At 36.5% G+C, this 25,265-nt stretch overlaps 1 protein-coding gene and 1 pseudogene across 1 annotated transcript; both read right to left on the bottom strand.

Moving 5' to 3' along the window:
• Positions 1–946: 946 nt before the first annotated feature.
• Positions 947–1,882, bottom strand: LOC130679411 (olfactory receptor 6C2-like; annotated as a pseudogene).
• A 12,547-nt stretch (positions 1,883–14,429) lies between these two features.
• LOC130679270 (olfactory receptor 6C2-like) lies at positions 14,430–15,380 on the bottom strand. Its single transcript, XM_057487894.1, has one exon. It carries the CDS (start codon positions 15,378–15,380, stop codon positions 14,430–14,432), a length of 951 nt encoding a protein of 316 aa, XP_057343877.1.
• Positions 15,381–25,265: the final 9,885 nt, after the last annotated feature.

Genomic DNA, 25,265 nt, shown 5'->3' with positions numbered 1-25,265 from the left:
GTGTTCCCAAAAAGAAGGGGGAAGTTACAAAGCTTCTTACCTCTCACATCATGCACTTTCATGTCTACCACATTCTCATGATCAAAAGCAAATCATAGACCTGACCAAGCTAAAGGGGAGAGGAAGGAAATTACATCTCTGCTGGGCAAATGACAAACTGAAGAGTTTGAAAGAAGAGTTTGAAAGAACCTTTACTCCACCCCAGCCATGAATCTGAAAATGCCCCTAGTGGAAAAATTACCTGCACATCATCAGTTCACCCTTCATCATATCTACCCTTTGCAGAATCATGGCCCTTTGATCTTCACTGTATCACCAGCAATCTGATCCTTAAGCCCATGATTTTTGCATCACATCTGGCTTTCCTGGGAGTTCTTAAAGCAATTACTAGAAGAGAGGAAAGTTTATCAATAAACTTGAAAGGCTATGTAGTTACACTTTTTGTATTGCTGGGACTTTTGCCAGTATTTTTATTATCATTTTTAAATACATTCAGATAAGAAGGAACACTGAGTATTATTACATTACATTTTGTACTACCATTTTGTATTGTGAGGCACCATTGACAAGCCTGAGTGAAGATCAAGACAGTTTTACATTTTCTGAAAATTTATCTTCTTGAAAAGGGAAGACACTTCAAACAGGTTGTATTACAAGAAGAGAAAAGGAGTAACATGTCTATACATAAGAATCATGACTAGTGAAAATTTGCAAAGTCTGAGTAGAATTGATTGAATTGTATTTAGAAGGCGATATAACATATTCATACTTTTAGGGGAGTATAAAAGTGCCTGCCTCTTAATGCTTATCCTTTAGTATTCTTTCTTAGAATTTCTTCTCATCTTTCTTTAACACCTGTCAAGCGTTAGCAGTCTCAATACCTTCAATTTCCATCCATACTCTGATTATTTATTTTTTTATAGTGAGTTCCCAGTTTACTCTTCTACTACTTCTTTGAATAGAATACAAATCTTTTGAGAGTGTCATGGAAAGACTGTTTTACTTGCTTATTTCTTAGGGTATAAATGAAGGGATTGAACAGAGGGGCAACAGATATAGTAAGCAGAGAAACTGCCTTATTAACAGCCACTTCTTGCTGGACTAAAGGTTTGAGATATATGAAAATGCAGCTGCCATAGGCAAAAGAAACCACAATTATGTGGGATGAACAAACAGAGAAGGCCTTTTTTCTTTGCTGGGTCGAGGGTAATCTTAGAATCCTCCTAATGATGTATATGTAGGACAGAACTACACATACAAGAGTCATTATGAAGGTCAACACAGCACAGAATAGAACCAGCTGCTCTATGAACCATGTATCTGAGCATGAATTCTTCAGTATTGGAGAAGCATCACAGAAAAAATGGTCAATAACAGAGTCACAGAATTCCAGATTAAGGCTTAAACAAAGGGATGGGAGGATAATCAATAAACCAGATACCCAACAACTGAGGATGAGATTCCTGCAGACTCTGCTGCTCATGATGGTCACGTAATGCAGGGTTTTGCAGATGGCCACATAGCGGTCATTGGACATCACAGCCAACAGATAATATTCTGTAGCTCCAAAGAAGATAAAGAAAAATTCTTGGCTGAAGCAGGCTTAGATGGTAATGATTTGGTTCCCACTTGATATGATGTACAGGTATGCAGGGACACAGGAAGTTGTGAGTGAGATTTCTAAGAAAGAAAAATTTTGAAGAAAAAAATACATAGCTGTTTTTAAATGAGAATCCACCAAGACAAGGAAAATTATGGTCAGATTCCCAATTACACTTAACATATATGTAGTAAGCATGAAGAAAAAGACCAGAATCTCCAGTTGTGGGTCATTTGTCAGTCCCAGTTTGATGAAGGTTGTTAATGTTGAATGGTTTCTCATCATTGACCATCTATTGCCACTCTTCACATAAAACTCACAGAAACAGGATCTGAGAAGAAATGTGAAATGTGATGGATCAAATACTAACAATAAATTGCAATTAAAACTATCATATGTATTTCCTTCTATAGTTCATCTTTCACGCGGTGATACTTCCAACCCCACTGAATAGACACGGGGAAGACTGAAACAGTGTCTCTGAGGTTATGTCATATCTCTGTCTTCTCCTAGCTGAGCAACCTTGGACAAATCACTTAACCATTCTCTGCTCCCAGTTTTCCATTCTGTAAGAAGGGGTTAATTACAAGACCACACCACAGAATTACTGTGAGCTTTCAAAGACTTAAACCATGTGAAATGCTTATAATAGCACTAAGGAAATAATAAGGACTGTACAGATATTGTTTTTCTTATTTTATGAAGCCAATCTCTGATATCTCAAGAAGGCATTTAGCTCTTCAGGTAGCATCTCTCCCTCTCTGTTTTTTACATTATTAATTTCTTCCACGTTTCTAGAGCATATCATCAGCATATGAATCTGCTGTTCCCTATATAACTTTTAATAGTCCTTCCCATTAGAGAAAGATGCTTCTTATACTTTACTATAGTTTCATATAGTTTCACCCTTCAGAAACTTTTCATAATGAATATTCAAAATAAAGTTAGTTTTAATTAATGGAGATGGTAAAGATGACCTAACACTGAGAGCAAATTGGATAAAAACAGACCATTTTCATCTCAAGTGAACACCATTATCATACCAATTCAGGGAAAAGGGAGGACTAATATAAGTTCTTATGAACATATTATCTAGCTGTATCCACTCAGCCTTGGTCTGAAACAGGAAGAACTGGAAACAAATCCTGAACTCTTTTTAGTATGCTTCTGTTTTCTAGTGGTATGGACAAAGCTATGCTGACTATTTTAGATCTATTATGAACTAATCAGAATATGCTAACTATCAGGGTTTTCAACAAGGAATAAGTACAAATGCAGAAAAACAACTAAGAACCTGAATGGATAGACTGGAATGGGAGTTATCAGTGTAAATTTATAATTCCTAAAATGTATATATGAAGGTATATATACATCTATCTATGCACATATGTATGTGTACACATATATGTTAAACATGCATGTGCATATATTTATATGATGTTATATAGGTATATATATGCTTGCTTACACTTCTAAAGCCTACTACAATTGCTAAGCAAAAAGATATCCAGTTAGTAATGAGCTTACCTACATCGCAGATTTGGGGCTGTGTTCTCAACTAAAATGATCCAATACTCCCTAAAAACTGCTTGATCCAGGACTGAAGTAGAGTAGGTACAAGGTGGGCATACGACATCCAGTTATGCCAAAAGCCAGGGATAAAATTGAAGTATGGACATTAAATCTGAGTCATGCCAAGGTCCAGAGAAGCCAGCTCGAAGAGTGTCTCAATGACATAATATATGACAATTTGAGCACCGTGATTATTAAGTACAGCAATTATTTACAGGCATTGAAAACTAGGAATTCATTAATCCATGCATATTAATCCAGTTGCATCAATTATAATTTGATAAGAAGGGAAAGCTGTTGGTTATGATAGAAAGCCAAGGACCAGCTACAGGTGGAAGGAGGGCTGGAGTTGGAAATCATCCTTTACAATCATCACAATAAAGAGCAAATTAGTTAAAAACCATCAAGACATGCAAGATCAAGGGGAACATTTTGTTGAGGAGTAGGATACTTGCATGGTCTTAAGATAGTCTACTTAGTTGCTGAAAGGGAAAAGTAGTAATTGCATGATGGAGTAATTGGACAACTTAACCTGGCGATCAGATGTGTCACCCTGAGGATGACATAATACCATCTGTGTGGTACTCTAGCTGTGAATGGATGACTCGAATTGAATCATGAGAAAACTTCCATGAATCAAAAACTAAGGAAGTTCTATTGAAAAAAGAGGGTAAAAGGAGACTGTGTTCTACAAAATATAAAAATATATATAGACTATAGAAATGGTCCAAATAAGGAGGCTAAAGAATCATAACATTCAAATGCAATACCTGACACTACATGGATTTTGTGTAGAAGGGAGAAAAACAGGCTATTCAGGATATTTGTCAGGACATAAATGAATTATGGATCACAAATTAGAGGAAATTATTGTGTTTGTGTTAAATTTACTGAAATTGATAATATTATTGTGGTTTTTCAAGTAAATATTCTTAGGACATACACACTGAAATGTGTAAGAATATAGCAGTAAAGGACCATGATGTTTGTATTTTAACCTCAAGTGTGTCTCAAAACTATTATGAAGAGAGATCAAGGGAAATAGGAAGAAAATTCTAATGGTACGTGTATCTGATTATTCATGAGTTTTGGTACTACTCCTAATTGTGCAAGTTTTCTATAAAGTTTAAATTATTTCCAAATAAGAGTTAGAATTCAAGAAAACCCTCACTTTGTCATTACTGCCTATCTATAACCTCAGTTTTCTGCTCCATCTAACAGCCACTTGCCTCCAAAGAGGTATATTTAGTCTATTTTAATTTTCTTGCTTTCCAGCACTGGTTTTTTTTTTCCTCATGGGAAGAGTTTTTACTGTTATTAGAACATTAATGGTTTCTTTTCTTCCTCAGATTTTTTACTGTGGTAAGAACAGTTAACATGAGAGATATCCTCTTAAATTTTTAGGTGTACAATGCAGTAGTAACATAGACACTATAATGTACAGCAGATTCCAGAATCTATTCATCTAGCATAGCGGTTACTGTGCACCCATTGCACAGCATCTCCCCATTTCACAATTCTTCCTACTTCTTTTCAGCTTCACTCCCATTACTGTCAAAAGTTCTTTTATCAGGGGAACTGTTCACCTTCTTCTTATCAAGCGGCATAACCGTTCATCAATCTTTATGTTTGTCACACTTGATTATACTTTAACAGCTTCTCCTCAAAAACTCATTTTACTCCTGGCCTCTCTACTACCACACTCCTGGTGTTATTCATACCCCACTGCTTCCTCCTCTTCAGGGCACTTCTCTAAACCAGCTTGCAAATGACAAAGGACCCCTCCCTCCCTTCTGCCCTCATATCTACATGCGAGATCTCCCAAGGGGATCATGTCCAATCACATAATTTAAAAGGCATCCAAATCTTAGTAATGATCAGATTGAAAGAGAGAGATGTACATATATATATATATATATATATACACACACACCAGGGGCTCAAGTAAAAATCTTATTAGATGCCCTTGGGTCTTTCCTTTTTCTCACACCTAGACCAGTACATCAGCAAATGCTGTCTTTTTACATTAAAATACATCTCTAAAAAAAAAAAAAATACATCTCTAATCCATCAACAGCTCACTAGACAAAACCCCCATCATCTCTCTCTCAGTTGGTTTCTCTGTTTACAATCTTGCGCCTTCTCTAGAACGATTTTCTCAGATACTATTTGTTTCTAACAGCCATTAAATTATATTTTTCATGGATAGATTATATTCACTATAGTAAGAAAAATGACCAAATGTTCTGGATTTATCCAATGTGTCATATCCTCTAAGCAGAGACTTGGTGTTCTCCTTCTTATTACAATTTCTATAAACTCAGTTTATCTGTCAATGTGGTAAGAAGACCAATAGCAAACCAGACAGTCACTCTGGGCAAGAACATCAAAATTTTGTTCTTACATATCTAATTTATTACATCGGTTTATTCAACTCTGTGCAACCTTCAATCACTGTTCTCTATCTTTCCTGTCAAATATAGTAGCCACTAGTCATATATGGATATTGAGCACTTAACATGTGGCTGGTCTGATTGAGATGTGCAGCAATTGTAACATACACACAGTATTTGGAAGACTTGGTAAAAAAACTGATAAAAAATATTTCATCGATAATTTTATTTGTATACATTTTGAAATCATAATATTCTGGATATACTGACATAAGGAAAATAGGTAATTAAAATTAGTATTTACTTTTACTTCTTAAAATGAAAGTACTGGAAATTTTTTAACTGCAAATATGGATGGCATTGAATTTATGTAGGCTAGAGTTGTTTCAATGTTTCATGTCTTCCCCCACTAAAGAATAAAAAAGGACTTTCATAAGATCCAATAAATTTGGTGTCTAAATAGTCTTCACTGTAATTTATTATTCCCAACAAGTATCTTTGCAGTGTATGTTGCCTTCATCAAGGGTATGAAGCTCCCTTATCTTTGTGAAAAGAGTGAGTAGTATAAGCTCCACTAAGCTGATTCCCCAGCACAATGCCGTGGCTGTAGATCATTATTTTAGAAATAGGGAGAGACTGATAGTTGGCAGGTAGGTAATCCCAGTGCTAAAAGAGAGTGATGTTTTTTAAATTGAATCTTTATCATTAATAATTGAGATAAATGGAATAGATAGACTTCCAGATGGACACATGATAGATAAAAAGGAAAGACAGACATCATAGAGAGCTAGACAAAGGTAGAGGTTTGAAAACATCTGGGGAGTTGTTTCTCTGTACCAGTCAAACCACTGTATCTGGAATTCCACCAATTTAATGATGCTTTAAATGAGTCATACCCACAAGTTCAATCTGATGAAGGTTTGTTTGCTCTATAGAGAATCTCAGAAACTATTGATTCTCCTCATAAAATAGCAGAAATAAAGTGCAAAAGTAGTACTTTATTTTTGCTCCTAGAGTGAAACACATACAAAGTCAAATATATTATTAGAGTGAAAATAAGTATCTACATCATCAGCTACAAATAGAAAGGTACCTGACTAATGAAACACCCAGTACTTACCTCTGACACTCTTCATCGTTTTATTGGAAGCTGTACCTCAGATGACTTAAGTGACCATCCAACTCAACAAAAAGATACCGGTAGGAGCATCTAAGTGCATTCATAGGCCCTCACCCTTAAGAACCTCTATTCACTGTGAATATACACATGGTTTCTGAATTATAAGATAAACCATCATATTTTAACATTAGGAAATATTTCTGTGAACTCTGGGTAGCTCACAGGAAGATAACAAAGCTTTAAATAAGGAAAATTAAAATGTTTCTCTAGCATTTCAAAAGTGGGTGTTCTGGTATACAATGGGCAAACAGATTTTTACAGTAAAGACCTTATTTATTTCCTTCACTGATAATAGTGTACAGAGAAAAAAACTAAGTAAAGAGGTCCTTGGAGGCCCTGAATCTAATTCTCTAATGAATCTAACGTTGCATTTATTTTGGCAAAGTAATCCCAATGCCAGAACCAATGGGGTGAATGCCCTGGAGAGTAAAAGATACAATAATGGCTTAAATACAATTTAGGCATAGAAAAACAATATTTTAATTACAAATCAGAAAATATTCTTCATTGGTTATTCACCCATGATTTAAGAAGTGCAGTGAGTTAGAAAATCACTTTCTCATCTAAAATTGCACACATAATATATATTCAACATAGAAAAATTAAACAACTAGATACGAAAGCTCAGAATGTCTAACATCCAGAAATATAAATGGTTATTTTGATGTTTGTCCTTCTAAATGTTGTCAATATTTATGTACACATAAATATTTTAAGTATATGTCCTCTATGCTTTATGTACATAACATTTATACATATATTTTAATTGTACATATCATTTTTAATTACATTGTTATCTCAGAACATATAGTAAACATCTTCCTATTTTGACAAAGAAAAATGTAAGGCAGTATTTTTTATTCTACTATGGAGCTTGCTGTAAATTTTCTTTAATTATGTTAAGGAAGTACCTTTCAGTTTCAATTTCCTAAAATTCTTTAATCATTAAGAAATGTACATTAATTTTACCAAAGCCTTTTCTACAACTATGGAGATCATTATACATTTCTCTTCTAATTCAGTTAAAGTGGTGAGACATAAAAAGGTTTTCGAATATTAAACCAACCTTGCATTTCTGAGATGAAAACACTTTGGGTGAACTATGTGATACTTTCAAAATATTATTGACCTGTTTTATTAATACTTTCTTAGGATTTCTGAATCTATATTTCTTGAGTGATTTTCCTCTATTATATTCTATTCTTGACAGTCCTTGTCATGTTTGGGTATTGAACTGTTACAGTGATTTACAGAAGAGTTTGTGAAGTAATTTCTTCTTGAATGATTAGTAAAATTGTTATTTAAGCCTAATAGTCTCAGAGTGTTTTACGAGAACATTTTTGACTATTTATTCATCCCCTTAATGGTTAAAACATAATTTTTCCATTTAAAATCCATGTTAAGAGTGTGGTAAGCTCCAGGTCTCAGAGATATAAAAGAGGGATCTGATCCAAGCCCTCAGGCCTCAGGTTAGGAGAGGAAGAGGAGATTGGGGCTATGGGGTCTCAGATTGCTGGGCTTCGAGCAAACAGACCTGCATAGCTGAGGACCATGGGGGCAGCTATGTCTCACAGGTGCCACCCAAGCCATGGGTCTAGTGCCATGGGGGTGAGGAGATGTCAACAATGGAGCTGGATCAGTGGGCATCACCCATCATGGAGAGGCCCAAACCTTCATGCAAGCTCATGCTTAAGGACACAGCATGCTTAAGTAGCAGCAATAGGAGCAGATCACTACACCTCCTGTACTCCAGGCCCCTAGAGCCACAAGTTTAGCTTGAGCTTAAGAAAGGAGGAAAGATTTGAATCAAATATGAAATTGGAATTCTAAAACAAACAAGACTTGAGTTTTAATAACTGAAATGGTGCAGAGTTACACAGTTGAACTGAGATGTCATTAAGACAGCCCTCAACCCAACAGCACAACACAGATAGGGACATTGGAAAGATAAAGCCATTTTATATCTGCACCCCCATGTGTTGAATAGCCAGTAGTCAAACTACCTACACACTTCATTGACTTTGGGGGAGAGAATGTCATAGGTAGGGAGCTAACTTGGAGTCTATGGCTCTAGGATGAATGCTGCACTTACTAGCTGATAGAAGATACCATACCATAGGACCTATAATTCCATTTCTAGATATTACCCAAAGAAACCAAAATAAGCCCCTTTGTGGTTTGTGGGGGGGGGGTTGCTTTTTTTTTATTTTTATTAAGGTATTATTGATATACATTCTTATGAAGGTTTCACATGAAAAAAATAATGTGGTTACTACATTGACCCATATTATCTAGTTCCCACCCATCCCCCAATGCAGTCACTGTCCATCACTGTAGTAAGATTCCACCAATTCACTATTTGCCTTCTCTGTGCTATACTGTTTGTCCTGTGACCCCAACATCATGTGTACTAAACATAATACCCCTCAATCCCCATCTCCCTCTCTCCCAACACGCCCTCTCACACCCCTCCCCTTTGGTAACCACTAGTTCCTTCTTGGAGTCTGTGAGTCTGCTGCTATTTTGTTCCTTCAGTTTTGCTTCATTGTTATACTCCACAAATGAGGGCAGTCATTTGACACTTCTCTTTCTCTGCCTGGCTTATTTCACTGAGCATAATATCCTCTGGCTCCATCCATGTTGTTGCAAATGGTAGAATTTGTTTCTTTCTTATGTCTGAATAGTATTCCATTGTGTATATGTACCACACCTTCTTTATCCATTCATCTATTGATGGACACCTAAGTTGCTTCCATATCTTGGCTATTGTAAATAGTGCTGCGATAAACATAGGGGTGCATATGTCTTTTTGAGTCTGAGAAGTTGTATTCTTTGGGTATAGTCCAAGGAGTGTGATTCCTGGGTCAAATGATATTTTTATTTTTAGATTTTTGAGGAACCTTCATATTGCTTTCCCAATGGTTGAACTAGCTTACATTCCTACCAGCAGTGTAGGAAGGTTCCCCTTTCTCCACATCCTCACCAGCATTTGTTGTTCTTAGTCTTTTTGATGCTGGCCATTCTTACTGGTGTGAGGTGATATCTCACTGTGGTTTTAATTTGCATTTCCCCGATGATTAGTAATGTGGAGCATCTTTTCATGTGTCTGTTAGCCGTCTGAATTTCTTCTTTGGAGAACTGTCTCTTCATATTCTCTGCCCACTTTTTAATCAGGTTATTTGCTTTTGGGGGTTGAGGCATGTGAGTTCTTTATATATTTTGAATGTTAACCCCTTGTCAGATATGTCATTTACAAATGTAGTCTCCCATACTGTAGGATGCCTTTCTGTTCTGTTGATGGTGTCCTTTACCATACAGAAACTTTTTAATGCAATGCAGTCCCACTTGTTCATTTTTGCATTTGTTTCCCTTGCTTGAGGAGATGCGTTCAGGAAAAAGTTGCTCATGTTTATATTCAGGAGATTTTTGCTTATGTTTTCTTCTAAGAGTTTTATGGTTTCATGACTTACATTCAGGTCTTTCATCCATTTCGAGTTTACTTTTGTATATGGGGTTAAACAATAATCCAGTTTCATTCTCTTGCACTTAGCTGTCCAGTTTGGCCAACACCAGCTGTTGAAGAGGCTGTCATTTCCCCGTTGTATGTCCATGGCTCCTTTATTGTATATTAATTGACCATATATGGTTCAGTTTATATCTGGGCTCTTTAGTCTGTTCCACTGGTCTATGGGTCTGTTCTTGGGCCAGTACCAAATTGTCTTGATTACTGTGGCTTTGTAGTAGAGCTTAAAGTTGGGAAGCGTGATCCCCCCTGCTTTATTCTTCCTTCTCAGGATTGCTTTGGCTATACGGGGTGTTTGTGGTTCCATATGAATTTTAGAACAATTAGCTCTGGTTCATTAAAGAATGCTGTTGGTATTTTGATAGGAATTGCACTGAAGCTGTAGATTGCTTTAGGCAGGATGGCCATTTTGACATATTAATTCTTCCTATCCATGAGCACGGGATGTGTGTCCATTCATTAGTGTCTTCTTTAATTTCTCTCCTTAGTGTCTTGTAGTTTTCAGAGTATAGGTCTTTCACATCCTTTGTTAGGTTTATTCCTAGATTTTCTATTCTTCTTTTTGCAATTGTGAATGGAATTGTTTTCATGATTTCCTTTTTTGCTGGTTCATTGTTAGTGTATAGGAATGTAACAGATTTCTGTGTTTTAATTTTGTATACTGCAACATTGCCGAATTCAGATATTAGATGTAGTAGTTTTGGAGTGGATTCTTTAGGGTTTATTAAGTACAATATCATGTCATCTGCAAACAGAGACAGTTTAATTTCTAGGAGTGTTGAAGTCTCCTAGAATGAATGCTTTTAATTCTGTTAGTATTTGTTTCACATACATAGGTGCTCCTGTGTTGGGTGCATAGATATCTATAATGGTTATGTCTTCTAGTTGCACAGACCCCTTTATCATTATATAATGTCCTTCTTTGTCTCTTGTGACTTTCTTTGTTTTGAAGTGTACTTTTTCTGATACAAGTACTGCAGCTCCTGCTTTTTTCTCTCTATTAGTTGCATGAAATATCTTTTTTCATCCCTTCAGTTTTAATCTGTGTATGTCTTTGTGTTTAAATTAACTCTCTTGTAGGCAGCATAAAGATGAGTATTGCTTTTTTTATCCATTCAGTGATTCTATGTCTTTTGATGGGTGCATTCCACCATTTAAATTTAGGGTGATTATCCATAGGTATGTACTTATTGCCATTGCAGGCTTTAGATTCATGGTTACCAAAAGTTCAAGGTTAACTTCATTACTATCTAAGAGTCTAACTTAACTCACTTAATATCCTATTACAAAGACAATCTAAAGCATTTTTTTTTTGTCCTCCTTTTTCTTCCTCCTTCATTCTTTACATATTAGGTATCATATTCTGTACTCTTTGTCTACACCTTTATTGACTTTGGATATGGTTGATTTCATTTTTCATTTTCTTAGTACATAAACTGTTCTTCTTTCTTTACTGCGGTTTTATTACCTCTGGTGACAGCTATTAAACCTTAGGAACACTTTCATCTATAGCCGTTCCTCCAAAATACAGTGTAGAGACAGTTTCTGGGTGGTAAGTTCTCTCAGCTTTTGCTTATCTGGAAATTGTTTAATCCTTCCTTCAAATTTAAATGATAATCTTGCCAGATAAAGTAGTCTTGGTTCCAGGCCCTTCTGCTTCATTGCATTAAATACATCATTCCACTGCCTTCTGGCCTGTAAGGTTTCTGCTGAGAAGTTTGATGATAGTCTGATGGACTTTCCTTTGTATGTGATCTTATTTCTCTTTCTGACTGGTTTTAATAGTCTGTCCTTATCCTTGATCTTTGCCATTTTAATTACTATATGTCTTGGTGTTGTCTTCTTTGGATCCCTTGTGTTGGGAGATCTGTGCACCTCCATGACCTGAGAGACTATCTCCTTCCCCAGATTAGGGAATTTTTCAGCAATTACGTCCTCAAAGACACTTTCTATCCCTTTTTCTCTCTCTTCCTCTTCTGGTGCCCCTATAATGTAAATATGATTCCACTTGGATTGGTCACACAGTCTCTCAATATTCTTTCATTCTTAAAGATCCTTTTGTCTCTCTGTGCCTCAGATTCTTTGTTTTCCTCTTCTCTAATTCCTATTTCATTTATCACTTCCTCCACCATATCTAATCTGTTTTTCATACCCTCCATTGTGCTCTTCAACAATTGGATTTCTGACCAGAAATCATTCCTGAGTTCTTGAATATTTTTCTGTACCTCCATGAGCATGTTAATTATTTCTAATTTGAAATCCCTTTCAGTAAGATTCATTAGGTCGATTTCATTTTAATCTTTTTCAGATGTTGTATTCATAATTTTATTTTGAACCAAGTTCCTTTGGCATTTCATATTTGTATATGGTGCCCTCTACTTCCCAGAAGCTCTACTCTCTGGAGCTGCTCAGTCCCTGAAGCAATGTCAGGGTTGCAGGGGAGTGGTATTGGGTCCTGGGGGTAGAAAAGAGCTGTTTCCTGTTTCCTGGCTTCTATGCCTTCCTCCACTGCCAGAACCAGTGGGCCTAGCACACAGGTATAAACCTCTGTGCTTCACATTTGTAGTTGCTGTAGACGGGGCTTCCCTCTGGCTGGCCTAAAGCTAGGGTAGGGTTTTCTGGTTTGCAAGCCAGGTGGGGCTGGCTGGGAGAATGGCGAGTAGGCTGCCTATCACAGAGGGGGTCCTTGGAGCTGCACTTGAAGATCATGAAAGTTCCCAACCTGCTGGGTAGAGTGTACTTGGACAATTATGTCTACCTGTCCTTTCTCCTGAGCAGTAAACTCTGTGCAATCCCTGCCCCTTTAGCAGCCCTCTGCTGTTAGGAAGTCTCTCAGACTGCCACCTTTCTTTTGTCCCAGAGCAGCCGGATATGGATCCCTGCTTTCCTCAAGTGGCTGGAATCTCAGTCTCTCCAGGTATTCTGCCTCTTAGCTTCCCAATCCCCTAATCACAAGAGTACCATGAAAGCACCATGAAATGTAGGTTTGTGCTCCCAGAGCAGATCTCCGGAGTTAGGTATTCAGCAGTCCCAGACCTCCACTCCCTCCCTGCTCCATTTCTCTTCCTCCCACGGTGAGCTGGGATGAGGGAAGGGCTTGGGTCCCACTGGGCCACAGCTTTGGTACATTACCCTGTTCCATGAGGTTTATTCTTTTCTCCAGGTGTATGCAGTTTGGCACAGCCCTCTTTCCTGTTGCTCTTTCAGGATTAATCATATTAATTATATTTTCATATTATATGTGGTTTTAGGAGGAAGCCTCTTTTTCACTTCTCACGCTGCCATCTTTAATGCTCCCTGTCAAGGCCCTTTGTTTTTATTGCAGCATTATTCCAAATAGCCAAGATATGGAAGCAGTCCTAATGTCCATTGATACAAGAATAGAAAAAGAAGATATAGTATAAATATATAATGGAATATTATAGAGCCATGAAAAATAAACTCTTGGCATTTGCAACAAATGAATGGATCTAGAAGGTATTGTCCCAAGTGAAATAAGTCAGAGCAAATACCACTGGGTTTCACTTATATGTATAAAAATAAAGAAAAGAAACAGACACAGACAGAACAAACTGGTGGTTGTCATAGGAGAGAGGAAAATGAGGATGGGAAAAACAGGTAAAGTGGATAAAAGACACAAAATTCTGACTGCAAAATAATTCATTTTCTATTCATTTTGCATTGTATGCAAAAGTACAGCATACAAAAATATAGCCCACAATATAATATCTTTGTATGGTGATAGTGGTAAATACATTTAGTATGATAAGTGTTTTGTAATGTATGTAATTTTTGTATCACTATGTAGAACTCCTGAAACTAATCTAATACTGCAAGTCAACTGTACTTCAATTTAAAAAACAGCCTGTGTTATAAGTAGAGAGCAGTGACATAGACACATAAGATAATGAGTAATGATTATGTAATAAGACTGAAAAGAGTTTATTATAATGTGGTTGAGGAAGAATAGAAGTTTCAGAAAACTAGAGAAATGTCCATCTGTGTAATTCTGAATTTTCGCACTTTTTTCTTAGACATTATTCTCAATTCTATATATTTTGGCCCTCAAAAATATGAGACTGGATAACTCCCATCACTCAATTTTCATCCATATGCTGATAATTTATTTTTTACTTTAATTTAAATTTCTGATATGAATATCTAATATTTCTTTGAAATAAATGCAAGTCTTTTGAGACTATCATGGAAAGACTGCTTTACTTGCTTATTTCTTAGGGTATAAATGAAGGGGTTCAACAAAGGGGCTACAGACATAATTAGCAGAGAAACCACCTTATTAACTGCCACTTCGTTCTTAGCTGAAGGTTTGATATAGATAAAGATACCGCTTCCATAGGTGATGCAAACCACAATCATGTGGGAAGAACATGTAGAAAAGGCTTTTTTTCTTTTCTGGGTTGAGGGTAATCTTAGAATCGTCCTAATGATGTATACATAGGACAGAACTATACACACAAAGGTCATTATGAAAGTCAACACAGCAAAGAATACAACTAGCTGTTCAATGAACCATGTGTCTGAGCATGAATTCTTCAGTATTGGAGAAGCATCACAGAAAAAATGGTCAATAACAAAGTCACAGAATTCCAGATTAAGGCTCAAACCAAGGGGTGGAAGGATAATCAATAAGCCAGATGCCCAACAACTGAGGATGAGGTTCCTGCAGACTCTGCTGTTCATGATGGTCACGTAATGCAGGGGTTTGCAGATGGCCACATAGCGGTCATAGGACATCACAGCCAACAGAAAATATTCTGTAGCTCCAAAGAGGACCACAAAAAAAATTTGACTGAAGCAGGCTTTGATGCTGATCGCCCTGTTCCCACTTGATATGATGTAGAGGTATGTGGGGACACCAGAAGTTGTGAATGAGATTTCTAAGAAAGAGAAATTTTGAAGAAAAAAATACATAGCTGTTTTTAAATGAGAATCCACCAAGATGAGTGAAATTATGGCCAGATTCCCAATTAAACTTAATGTATATGAGATAAACAGAAATATAAAAACCAAAATCTCTAGTTGTGGATCATTTGTCAATCCCAGAATGATGAATGTTCTTATTGTTGAATGGTTTCTCATCACTGACTTCATCTATTGCTAATATTCACATAAAAGTCACAGAAATTGGATCAGACAAACAATGTCAAAATATGACAAGTTCAGACAGTGGTTCCAATACCAAGGAAAACCAGTCACATGTGTTTCCTTCTTTAACTTGATAACCAGATTTTGATAATTCCCTCAGCTGCATTGAAATTTAACACATAGAAGCTAAGATTGTTGAAAGTTTCTCTTGAAAATTACTGCTACTGAAATTGTTTTAAGTATTCCAGGATCTCCCAATTCATAGCACTTTCTCCAACTAATTTCTTCAAGTCCATACTTTGGTTGACGTTTCCCCTGCTGAATCAGTAACTGCTTGTTTTTGAGTGATATTTTCATGGGGAATTGTCTTCTTTGTTCCAAAATATTTATTCACAAAAGTTAAAACTTAAAATTCCTTTGCTTCAAGTTGTGGTACCTGATTAAAATGGAAATTCATAGAAGATAGTGATTATACCCTACCTAGACTCTCCAGATGCCTCCTCAGTGAACCAGGCATTATTTATAGGTCAATTCAGATTTCTCTCAGGTATTAGTCCTTTAACGGCTTTTTCTCTTGACTCTCAATTCCTCTATTATTCCCTATTTTCCATCTGTGCTTCAGCAGAGAGGGCTTTGATGCTTGATTATTTTAATATAAGTTAAAAAACATGGGCAAAGTATAAATAAATGAAGAATATCAAAATGTATTTTGCTTTCACTCTTTCATGACAAGTGTGATGCATGTTTCAGCAACACACAGGAGCTAAGTCTATGGACCTTGGAACAGTTAGTGTAGGATCAAGTCACATCTCTGTCATCTACTAGCTGAGTGATCTCAATTTAATCTATCATTTGTGCCCTCGGTTTCCTAATTGGTAAAAGTGAATTAACAGGAATACTACCTCATGGGATTACAGTTAGGTTTAAGTGAGTAGTACCAGCTCCCATGAAGTACAAGTTTACCATGATACATTGCCAGGTTACAGATATCACGATGAAAAAAGGGACATTAAGTTGGGTTTATTAGACAAAGAGTTTGCATATAGGTGATACTGGTCCTGAAAAAAGGAAATATTAAAAAATGGGATATTTGCTGATAATAATTGAAATACATGGGATATGAAATTTATAGATAGTTGATAAATAAATGAGAGACAGATAAAAGGAGAGGAGAATAGAGATTAATACATTTTTTCTGTGTGTTAATCAAATTCCATGGTACATGCAATTGCACCAATTTAATGAAGAATAAAATAAGACCTATACACATTTGCAATATGGTGGGTTTGAAAGCATCCCAGTACTTACTTTGGACATTCTTCATTGTTTCATGGGAAAGACATGAATCAAAAGACTTTATGAGCCTCACAGTTAAACATAAGTATAGTAATATGATTATCTGAGAATATTCCTAGCCTCCTGTCCCGAGACACCTGTACTTACCAAACGTACACACATGAATTATGAATTTAAAGGAAATATCATCCTTACATTTCTGTATACTCTGGGTAGGTGAAAGGATGATAATAAAGATCAAAGAGCAAGGAAAAATTAAGAAGACTCTGGCTCTACAAAAGTGGGTGGTCTGATTTTCTTTGGACAAACAGGTTTTTATACTTATGACCCTGTTTATCTCTTCCATCTACAGCAGGTGTGCAGAAAACAGCTGACTAAAAAAGCCCTGAAGGCCCTCATTCAAAACTCTCTGTTGAATATAAAATATAATTCACTTTGACTTAAAAGTTCTCAGCCAAGCCCCAGTGGGGATAATGTCCACAGAGAGACAAAGAAGCATTAATGGCAACCACCTCAGTCCACGTGTAAAAGAAAAAGACTGCAATGACAATTTGGAAACCTGCTCTTATATATTTGTTCACACATGGATTATGCAATACCGTGAGTAAGGAGATAACTTTCTTGTCTAAAATTACATGCATAATAAATATATTTAATGTAGAAAATTTCAAACACATATAAGAACTAAAAAAAGTTATAGAAACTTTAATATCCAGAAAAATGTTATTATTTTGATGCTTGCCCTTCTGAATATTGCCCATAGCAATATGTAAGTGCTGTACTTCCTACTTTCAGTTTATTAGAAATAATACCACTCAGGAACAGCCAAATAGCAGAAATTCATAGGGCAAGGTATGGGGCATAAGGAGCAAGAAGATGTTTTTATTGAAATATAGTTGATACACAATATTATATTGGTTTCATGTATGCAACACAGTGATTAAACAGTTATATACATTATTAAAGGCCCACCCCAACTATTGTAGTTTCTGTCCATCAACATAGAAACATATTACAGAACCACTGACAATATTCTCTATGAGGTACTTTCATCCCAGTGACTAACATATGATAAAGATTTTATGCCTCTTTATAACCTTCATCTATTTCACCCATCTATCCCCACGGTAACCACAAGTCACTTCAGTGTTATGAGTCTATTACTGTTTTGTTCTTTTTGTTTTGTTTTGTTTAGAGGTCTACATATAATTGAAGTGATATGGTATTTGCCATTTCCACCTAGTTTATTTTACTTAGTATAATACCCTCTCAAACCATCCATGTTGTCTCAAATGGCAGGATTTCTTTCTTGTTTGTGTCTGAATAATATTCCATGTGTATATGCACCACACCTTCTTTATCCTTTCATTTATTGATGGACACTTTGGTTGCTTTCATGTCTTGGCTACTGAAATAATGTGGCAATAAACATAGGTGTTAATATATCTTTTTAAATCAGGGATTTTGTTTTCTTCAGGTAAACTCCTAGAAGTAAATTTACTGGGTCAAATGGTATTTCTATTTTTAGTTTTTTTAGGAAACTTCATACTGCTTTCCACTGGTGGCTGTACCAATCTCCTTTCCCACCAATAGTGTAGGAGGGTTCTCTTTTCACCACATACTCACCAACACTTGTTATTTCTTGTCTTTTGGATAGTGGCCATTCGAACTGGTGTGAGGTGATATCTCATTGTGGGTTTGATTTGTAATTCCCTGATGATCATCAAACTGGAGCATCTTTTCATGTGCCTGTTTGCCATCTCTATTTCTTCTTTGGAAAAATGTCTGTTCAGGTCCTCTGCCCAGTTTTTCATCAGATTATTTGGTTTTCTGATGTCCTGTCATATGAGTTCCTTATATATTTTGGATGTTAACCCTGTATCACATATAGCATCTACAAATATATTCTCCCAAGCTGTAGATTGCCTTTTTGTTTTGTTGATGGTTTCCTTTGCTGTACATAACCTGTTTAACTTGATGTAGTTCCACTTGTTTATTTTTGCTTTTGTTTTCCTTGCTTGGGGAGATGTGTCCTGAAAACTATTGCTCATGCTTTATGTTCAAGGGTTTTTGTCTATGTTTTCATCTAAGAGTTTTAAGGTTCCATGTCTTACAGTTAGGCCTTTAATCCATTTTGAGTTTGCTTGTGTGTATGAAATTAGACAGTAATCCAGTTTTTTTCTCTTGCATGTAGTTGTCCAGTTTTCCCAACATCAATTGTTGAGGAAACTCTTTTCCCCAGTGTATATTCTTGCCTTCCTTTGTCATATATTAATTGATGGTATGTATGCGGGTTTATTTCTGGGCTTTCTATTCTGTTTCACTGATCTACATATCTGTTCTTTTCCCATGTTGTTTTGGTTACTGTAGCTTTGTAGTAGAGCTTAAGTCAGGGAGTATAATAACCCCAGCATTGTTCTTCTTTCTCAAGATTGACTGTTTTGGCTATTCAGGGCCTTTTTTGATTCCATATAAATTTTAGGATTATTTGGTTTCATATAAATTTTAGGATTATTTGGAGTTCACTGAAAAAATGTTATTGGTACTTGGGTAGGGATTGCATTGAATCTGTAAATTGTTTTGGGCAGGTTGGCCAATTTGACAATATTAATTCTTCTGTCCATGAGCATGGGATAGATTTCCATTTATTTGTTTCTTCTTTGATTTCTCTTTTCAGAGTACAGGTCTTTTACCTCCTTGGTTAAGTTTATTCCTAGGTGTTTTATTCTTCTTGATACAGTTGTACATGGAATTGTTTTCCTGAATTCTCTTTCTGCTAGGTCATTGTTAGTATATAGGAATGCAACAGAATTCTGTGTTTTAATTTTGTCTCTTACAACTTTGCTGAATCCAGTTATTAGGCCTAATAGTTTTCTTGGTAGAGTCTTTAAGGTTTTCTATATATACTATCATATCATCTGCAAATACTGACAGTTTACTTCTTCCTTACCAATTTGGATACCTTTTATCTCATTTTCTGGTCTGATTGCTGTAGCTAGGACCTCCAGTACTATATTGAATAAAAGTGGTGAGAGTGGGCATCCTTGTGTTGGTCCTAATGTTAGAGGATATGCTGCCAGCTTTTCACCATTGAGTATGATGTTAGCTGTGGGTTTGTTGTGGCCTTTATTATGTTGAGATATGTTCCCTCTATACCAGTTTTGTTGAGAGTTATAGCATGATGTTCAATTTTGTCACATACTTTTATAGCATCTATTTAGACATACAGTTTAAGTCCTTTTGTTAATACGGTATATCACATTGACTGACTTATGAATTGTACCACCTTTGCATCCCTGGAATAAACCCCACTTGGTTGTGATAGATGTTCTTGATGTATTTTTGAATTTGGTTTGCTAATATCTTGTAGATTTTTGCATCTAAGTTCATAAGGTATATTGGTCTGTAGTTTTCTTTTTTGTAGTGTCTCTTGGTTTTTGGTATTGGAGTGATGCTGGCCTTATAGAATGATTTTGGAAGTATTCCCTCCTCTTCTATTTTCTAGAAGACTTTAAGAAGAATTGGTGGTATCTCATGTTTAAATGTTTGGTATAATTCACCTGTGAAGCCATCTGGTCCTAGATATTTGTTGAGAACTTTTTGATTAACACTCTAATTTCATTATTACTAATCACTGTGTTCAGATTTTCTGTTTCTTCCTGGATCATTCTTGGAGGATTGTATATTTCTAGGAATTTATCCATTTCTTCTAGATTGTCTAATTTATTAGTGTATAATTTTCCATGGAATTCTCTAATAATTATTTGAATTTTTGTTGTGTCAGTTGTAACTATTCTTTTCTTGTTTCTGATCTTATTTGTATCCTCTCTCTTTTTGTCTTGATAAGTCTGGCTTTTTGTCTTTTTGTCTATTTTGTTTATCTTATCAAAAAGGCTCTTGGTTTCATTGATTTTTTTCTATTGTTTTCTTTGTCTATATTTTAATTATTTCCTTTCTGATTATTATTATTTCCCTCTTCCTACTAATTTAGGGCTTTGGTGATCTTTTAATTCCTTTAGTTGTACAGTGAGCTTGTTTAATTGAGCTTATTCTTGTTTCTTGAGGTAGGCCTGTGTTGTTATAAACTTCCTTCTTAGAACTGCTTTTGCGGCATCCTACATATTTTGAACCATTGACTTTCTGTTTTATTTGTCTACACATATTGTTTAATTTCCTCTTTGATCTTTTTCTTGATCGCCTGATTATTTAGGAGCATTTTATTTAACTCCCATGTGGGGTTTTATTTTTTTATTCTTTTCCTTGCAACTGAGTTCTAGTTTCATACCACTGTACTCTGAGATGATTGATACAACATAATCAATTTTCTTAAATTTGTTGAGGCTTGTTTTGTGTCTTAATATTTGATCAATTTTGGAGAATATTCCATGTGCACTTGAGAAAAATGTGTATTCTTTTGCTTTGGAGTAGGATATTCTGTACATATCTGTTAAATTAATGTGGTTTAATGTGTCACTCAGCACCTCTGCTTCCTTATTTATTTTTTGTCTGGATGCAAGTGTGCTATTAATGTCCCTACTATGATTATGTTCAGTTAATTTCTTCCTTTAGGTCTGTTAGTATTTGTTTTATATACTTAGGTGCTCTTATGTTGGATACAAAGATTGTTACGATTTTTACATCCTCTTCTTGGACTGATCCTTTTATTATTATGTAATGTCCTTCTTTGTCTTTTGTTACTTCATTTTGAAGTCTACATTGTCTGATGTAAATATTGTCATTCCAGATTTTTTATCCTTATTTGCATGGTATATCTTTTTACATGCAAATAAGGATTTCAGTTTCCGTCTGCACGTGTCTTTAGGACTGAAGTGAGTCACTTGTAGACAACAAACAGATGAGTGTAATGTTTTTATCCATTCAGTCACCCTATGTCTTTTGTTTGGAGAATTTAGGCCATTTACATTTACAGTTATTACTGATATGTATCTACTTATTGTCATTTCGTTGAACATTTTCTGGTTGTTTTTGTTGTTCTCTCATCCTTTCTTCCCCTCTTGCTCTCTTCTCTTGTGTTTTAGGAATTTCTTTAGTATTCTGGTTGGGTTCCCTATTCTTCCACTTTTATGTATCTATCATAAGTTTCTGGTTTGTGGTTATCATCAGGCTCCTACATGACATCCTATGAGTATAACAATCTATAATAGACTGATGGTCACTGAAGTTCAAACATATTCTAACGGCACTACATTTCTTACACCCCCTACTCCATGTTTTATGTATTTATCTTCTTTTACAAAATTTATTAAGTGATTCCCTTAACTAATTGTTAGATGTAATTGCTTTTGCTACTTTTTTATTTTTTACCTTAATACTAGCTTTTAAGTAATTCATATGTTACCTTCCCCTGCTATACATTTGATTCACCAGCAGAAGATTTTCTTTCTTAAATTTCTTGCTATTAGAGAGGGTATTTTCATTTCTTCTTAAAGAAGTCCCTTTAACATTTTTTGTAAGGCTACTCTTGTGGTGGTGAGAATTTTTAACTTACATTTATCTGTGAAGCCCTTTATGTACCCTTCAGTTTTGAATGGTAATCTTGCTGAGTAGAGGATTCTTGTTTGGAGGTTATTGGTGTTCAACAATTTGAATACAGCAAGTTATTCCCTTATGGTCTGTATATTTTCTGCAGATAAATCAGTTGATAACCTTCTGAGGAATGCCTTATATGTAATTTGTTGCTTTTCTATTACTGCTTTTAAGATTCTTTACTTTTGATCTTGACATTTTAATTACAATGTGACTGGGCATGGATGTTCTTGGGTTCATCTTGTTTGGAGTTCTCTGTGCTTTCTGGACCTGGTAGACTGTTTCCTTCCCCATGTTAGGAAAGTTTTCAACTATTATCTCTTCAAATACATGTTCCACTCCTTTCTCTTTCTTTTCTCCTTCTGGGACTCCTACAATGCTTTACGTTAGCACACTTAATGCTGTCTCAGAGCCCTCTTACCTATTCTCTTTTCTTTTTTCTTTTCTTTCTTCCTTCAGTGTTCAACTTGGGTGCTATCCATAACTACCTTCCAAGTCACTGATCATTCTTCCACATTCTTTAGTCTGCTATTCATTCCCTCCAGTGGTTTTTTTTTTTTAATTTCATCTATTGAATCTTCATCTCTGATTTTTTTTTAGGCTTTCTACCTCTTTTTTGAAGTTTGTCTTGAGTCACAGTATTGTTTTTTCACATCCAGTGAATATCTTCATAACCATTGCTTTAAACTCTTTATCAGGTAGGTTGGTTAACTCTGTTTAATTTAGATTTTTTCTTTCTACGGTTATCTCTTAAGCTTTTGTTTAGAGCACATTTTTCTTTCTCCTCATTTTGTATGACTTTCTGTGTTTGTTTCCATGAGTTAGTTGAAAGGGCTATATTCCCAGTCTTGAAGTGTTGGCCTCGTGTGGGAGAGTCCCCTGTATAGACTATGTTTGCCTTGTGATTTTGGCAAGCTGGAGGCTGTTTGTGAGAAGGGCTTTTCCTGGTGCTGGTGCTCCTAGCACATGGTTGCAGCTGTAGGGCCCTGGTAGCCTGTTGGAGGGGCTCCTAGGTGGACACCTATGTGATCTGCACTAGCAGGGGATGGTGGTGGATGGGAGGTGAGTCAAGGGTGCATTAAAGTTAAGTCTCAGATTGGCACCAGCTGAGTCTCCAGGGTCTGCTTACCTGTAGGCCAGTATCCCACTTGTGGTATGAAGTCAGGCTCTGTGCACACAGCCCCTCAGCCCCTGCACACTCTGGTATACTCCTGATAGCTATCGCTTTGGTGCCCATAGTCCTACTTGTGTCTTGGGTCAGGCAGAGTGTTGCCAGGGTCACTTCTCATTCTGGGATGCTTCAGGGAATTCCCATGTTGGTACCCACTAACATTGCCAGTGGTCAGGGTCAGACACCATGGGCATGTGCTTTTACCCATGCATCAGGGGTCACCAAACATGCATGATCCCCTGCATTGCTCTGGGAAGTTGCCTTGGTGGTACCTACCCAAAATTTCAGGCACCCTCCTTGTGGGCCAGGGAACTACCTGGTACTGCTGATGTTGGCTGGGGCAGAGGTTGGAGCAGATCTCCTGCCAACCTACTGCTTGCACCTGAGAATGGTGCAGGGGTCAGAGGGCTGCCTAGGCCAAGTCTGAGATTAGCATATGCATGCAGAATCTGCTCTCAGTGCACTAAGATGTGCAGAAGGAGTGCAAACAATGGTGCTGCCTGGCTCCTTGGATCCCAGATGGCCTCCAGTGGGTCCTTGCATGGTGGTGGAATTTTAGCTCTTAAACTTGGGTTCTTTCACTATGGCCTAGTTGCGTGTTAAACCACAGACTTTTCTCCTGTACCTCAGGGTAGGGAGTCCACACCAAACTCTCTCAGTGACATCCCTCCACTCACCTCTGCTGGTGGAGGAGTAACCTGCTCCCAAAGTTACTATTTATGCCTCTCTTGCCATTTTGGGATTTTTAAATTTTATCTTTCTGTCCGGCATTATACAGAAAGTGTTCACTTCAGGCTCTGTGCACATAGAGGTTTGTCTTTGAAATGCTCTATGTGTTGGTGGAGATTCAGTGTTTAGATGGGAACAGGTGGATTCAGGCTCTCTCTACTCTGACATCTTCCTAAAGGAAGTTTTTTTTTTCAGACATATGACTGCATTATTTTAGAAAAGAAAGCTTTTCACCTTCTTTATGTTCCAAAGGCTGAATTTTCATAAATATTATTGATAGTATAATTTTGTATATATTGCCATTTCTTTCACTGGACAATGTATAAGTTATTTGTGGCAGAATCATTCTGGTGTAACCAGTTTGGAACTCTAGCATCTACTGAAATCTTGCAATTTCCAGGGGAAATCTAGATGATAAATTGCTGTTAATTAATTTTGGCTCTTAGCATAGTAGAAGCTACACATCCTACATCCCCCACCTGCATGGCAGGCACCTAGCAGCTTGCACACAGTTTGCAGGATCAAGGTGGGTTGAAAGGATTCTGTCCTCCTAATATTAGGAATCACCCTTGGTCCCGGATTGCTACTTCTGACCCTGCAGGTGCCCATAAGGAGGCAGGAAGGATTGCTGTTAGACCTCCCTACATTGGTGTAAGCCCTTCTGCCTCTGACTGAAGTGAACTTCAGGAGATTTAAAGGGACTGGTGCCCTTCCCCACCTTTTCATTTTTCTCTTGTTTCCCTTCTGTGACCACACACTAAAGTCTAGAAGATTCAAAAGTAGATGTATAGAAAGAACAAATTAGAAAGTAGCTGTGACTGCCCTGGGAGAGGCACAGGCTTAGAAGGGACATGAAGACTTGAATTTATACAAAGCTGATACAGAGGAGACTACAACAATCAACACATAAAACAAACAATGATAAAAAAAAAAAAACAGCAGCCCTTAGGAAGGGGAGAATCTGCATCCCAGAGTCATTATGTTATTATATTCAAGTATCCAGATCTCGACTACAACATAATCACAAGCCATAAAAAGAGACAGGAAAATGTGATCCATTGAAAACAGATCAACAGGAGGTATCCCTGCAAAGACTTAGGCAGATCTACTAGGCAGAGACTTTAGAAAAACTGTCTTAAAGTTACTAG

Source organism: Manis pentadactyla, chromosome 10 (genome assembly GCF_030020395.1).
Source record: "Manis pentadactyla isolate mManPen7 chromosome 10, mManPen7.hap1, whole genome shotgun sequence".
In the NCBI taxonomy this organism is placed as follows: Eukaryota; Metazoa; Chordata; class Mammalia; order Pholidota; family Manidae; genus Manis; species Manis pentadactyla.
Note: the sequence above shows the minus strand (reverse complement) of the source record. Positions and strands in the feature narration are given on the sequence as shown.

What these genes read in the sequence shown, in the direction of transcription:
- LOC130679270 (XM_057487894.1), bottom strand. Translation starts at nt 15,380, where the DNA reads ATGAAGTCAGTGATGAGAAACCATTCAACAATAAGAACATTCATCATT.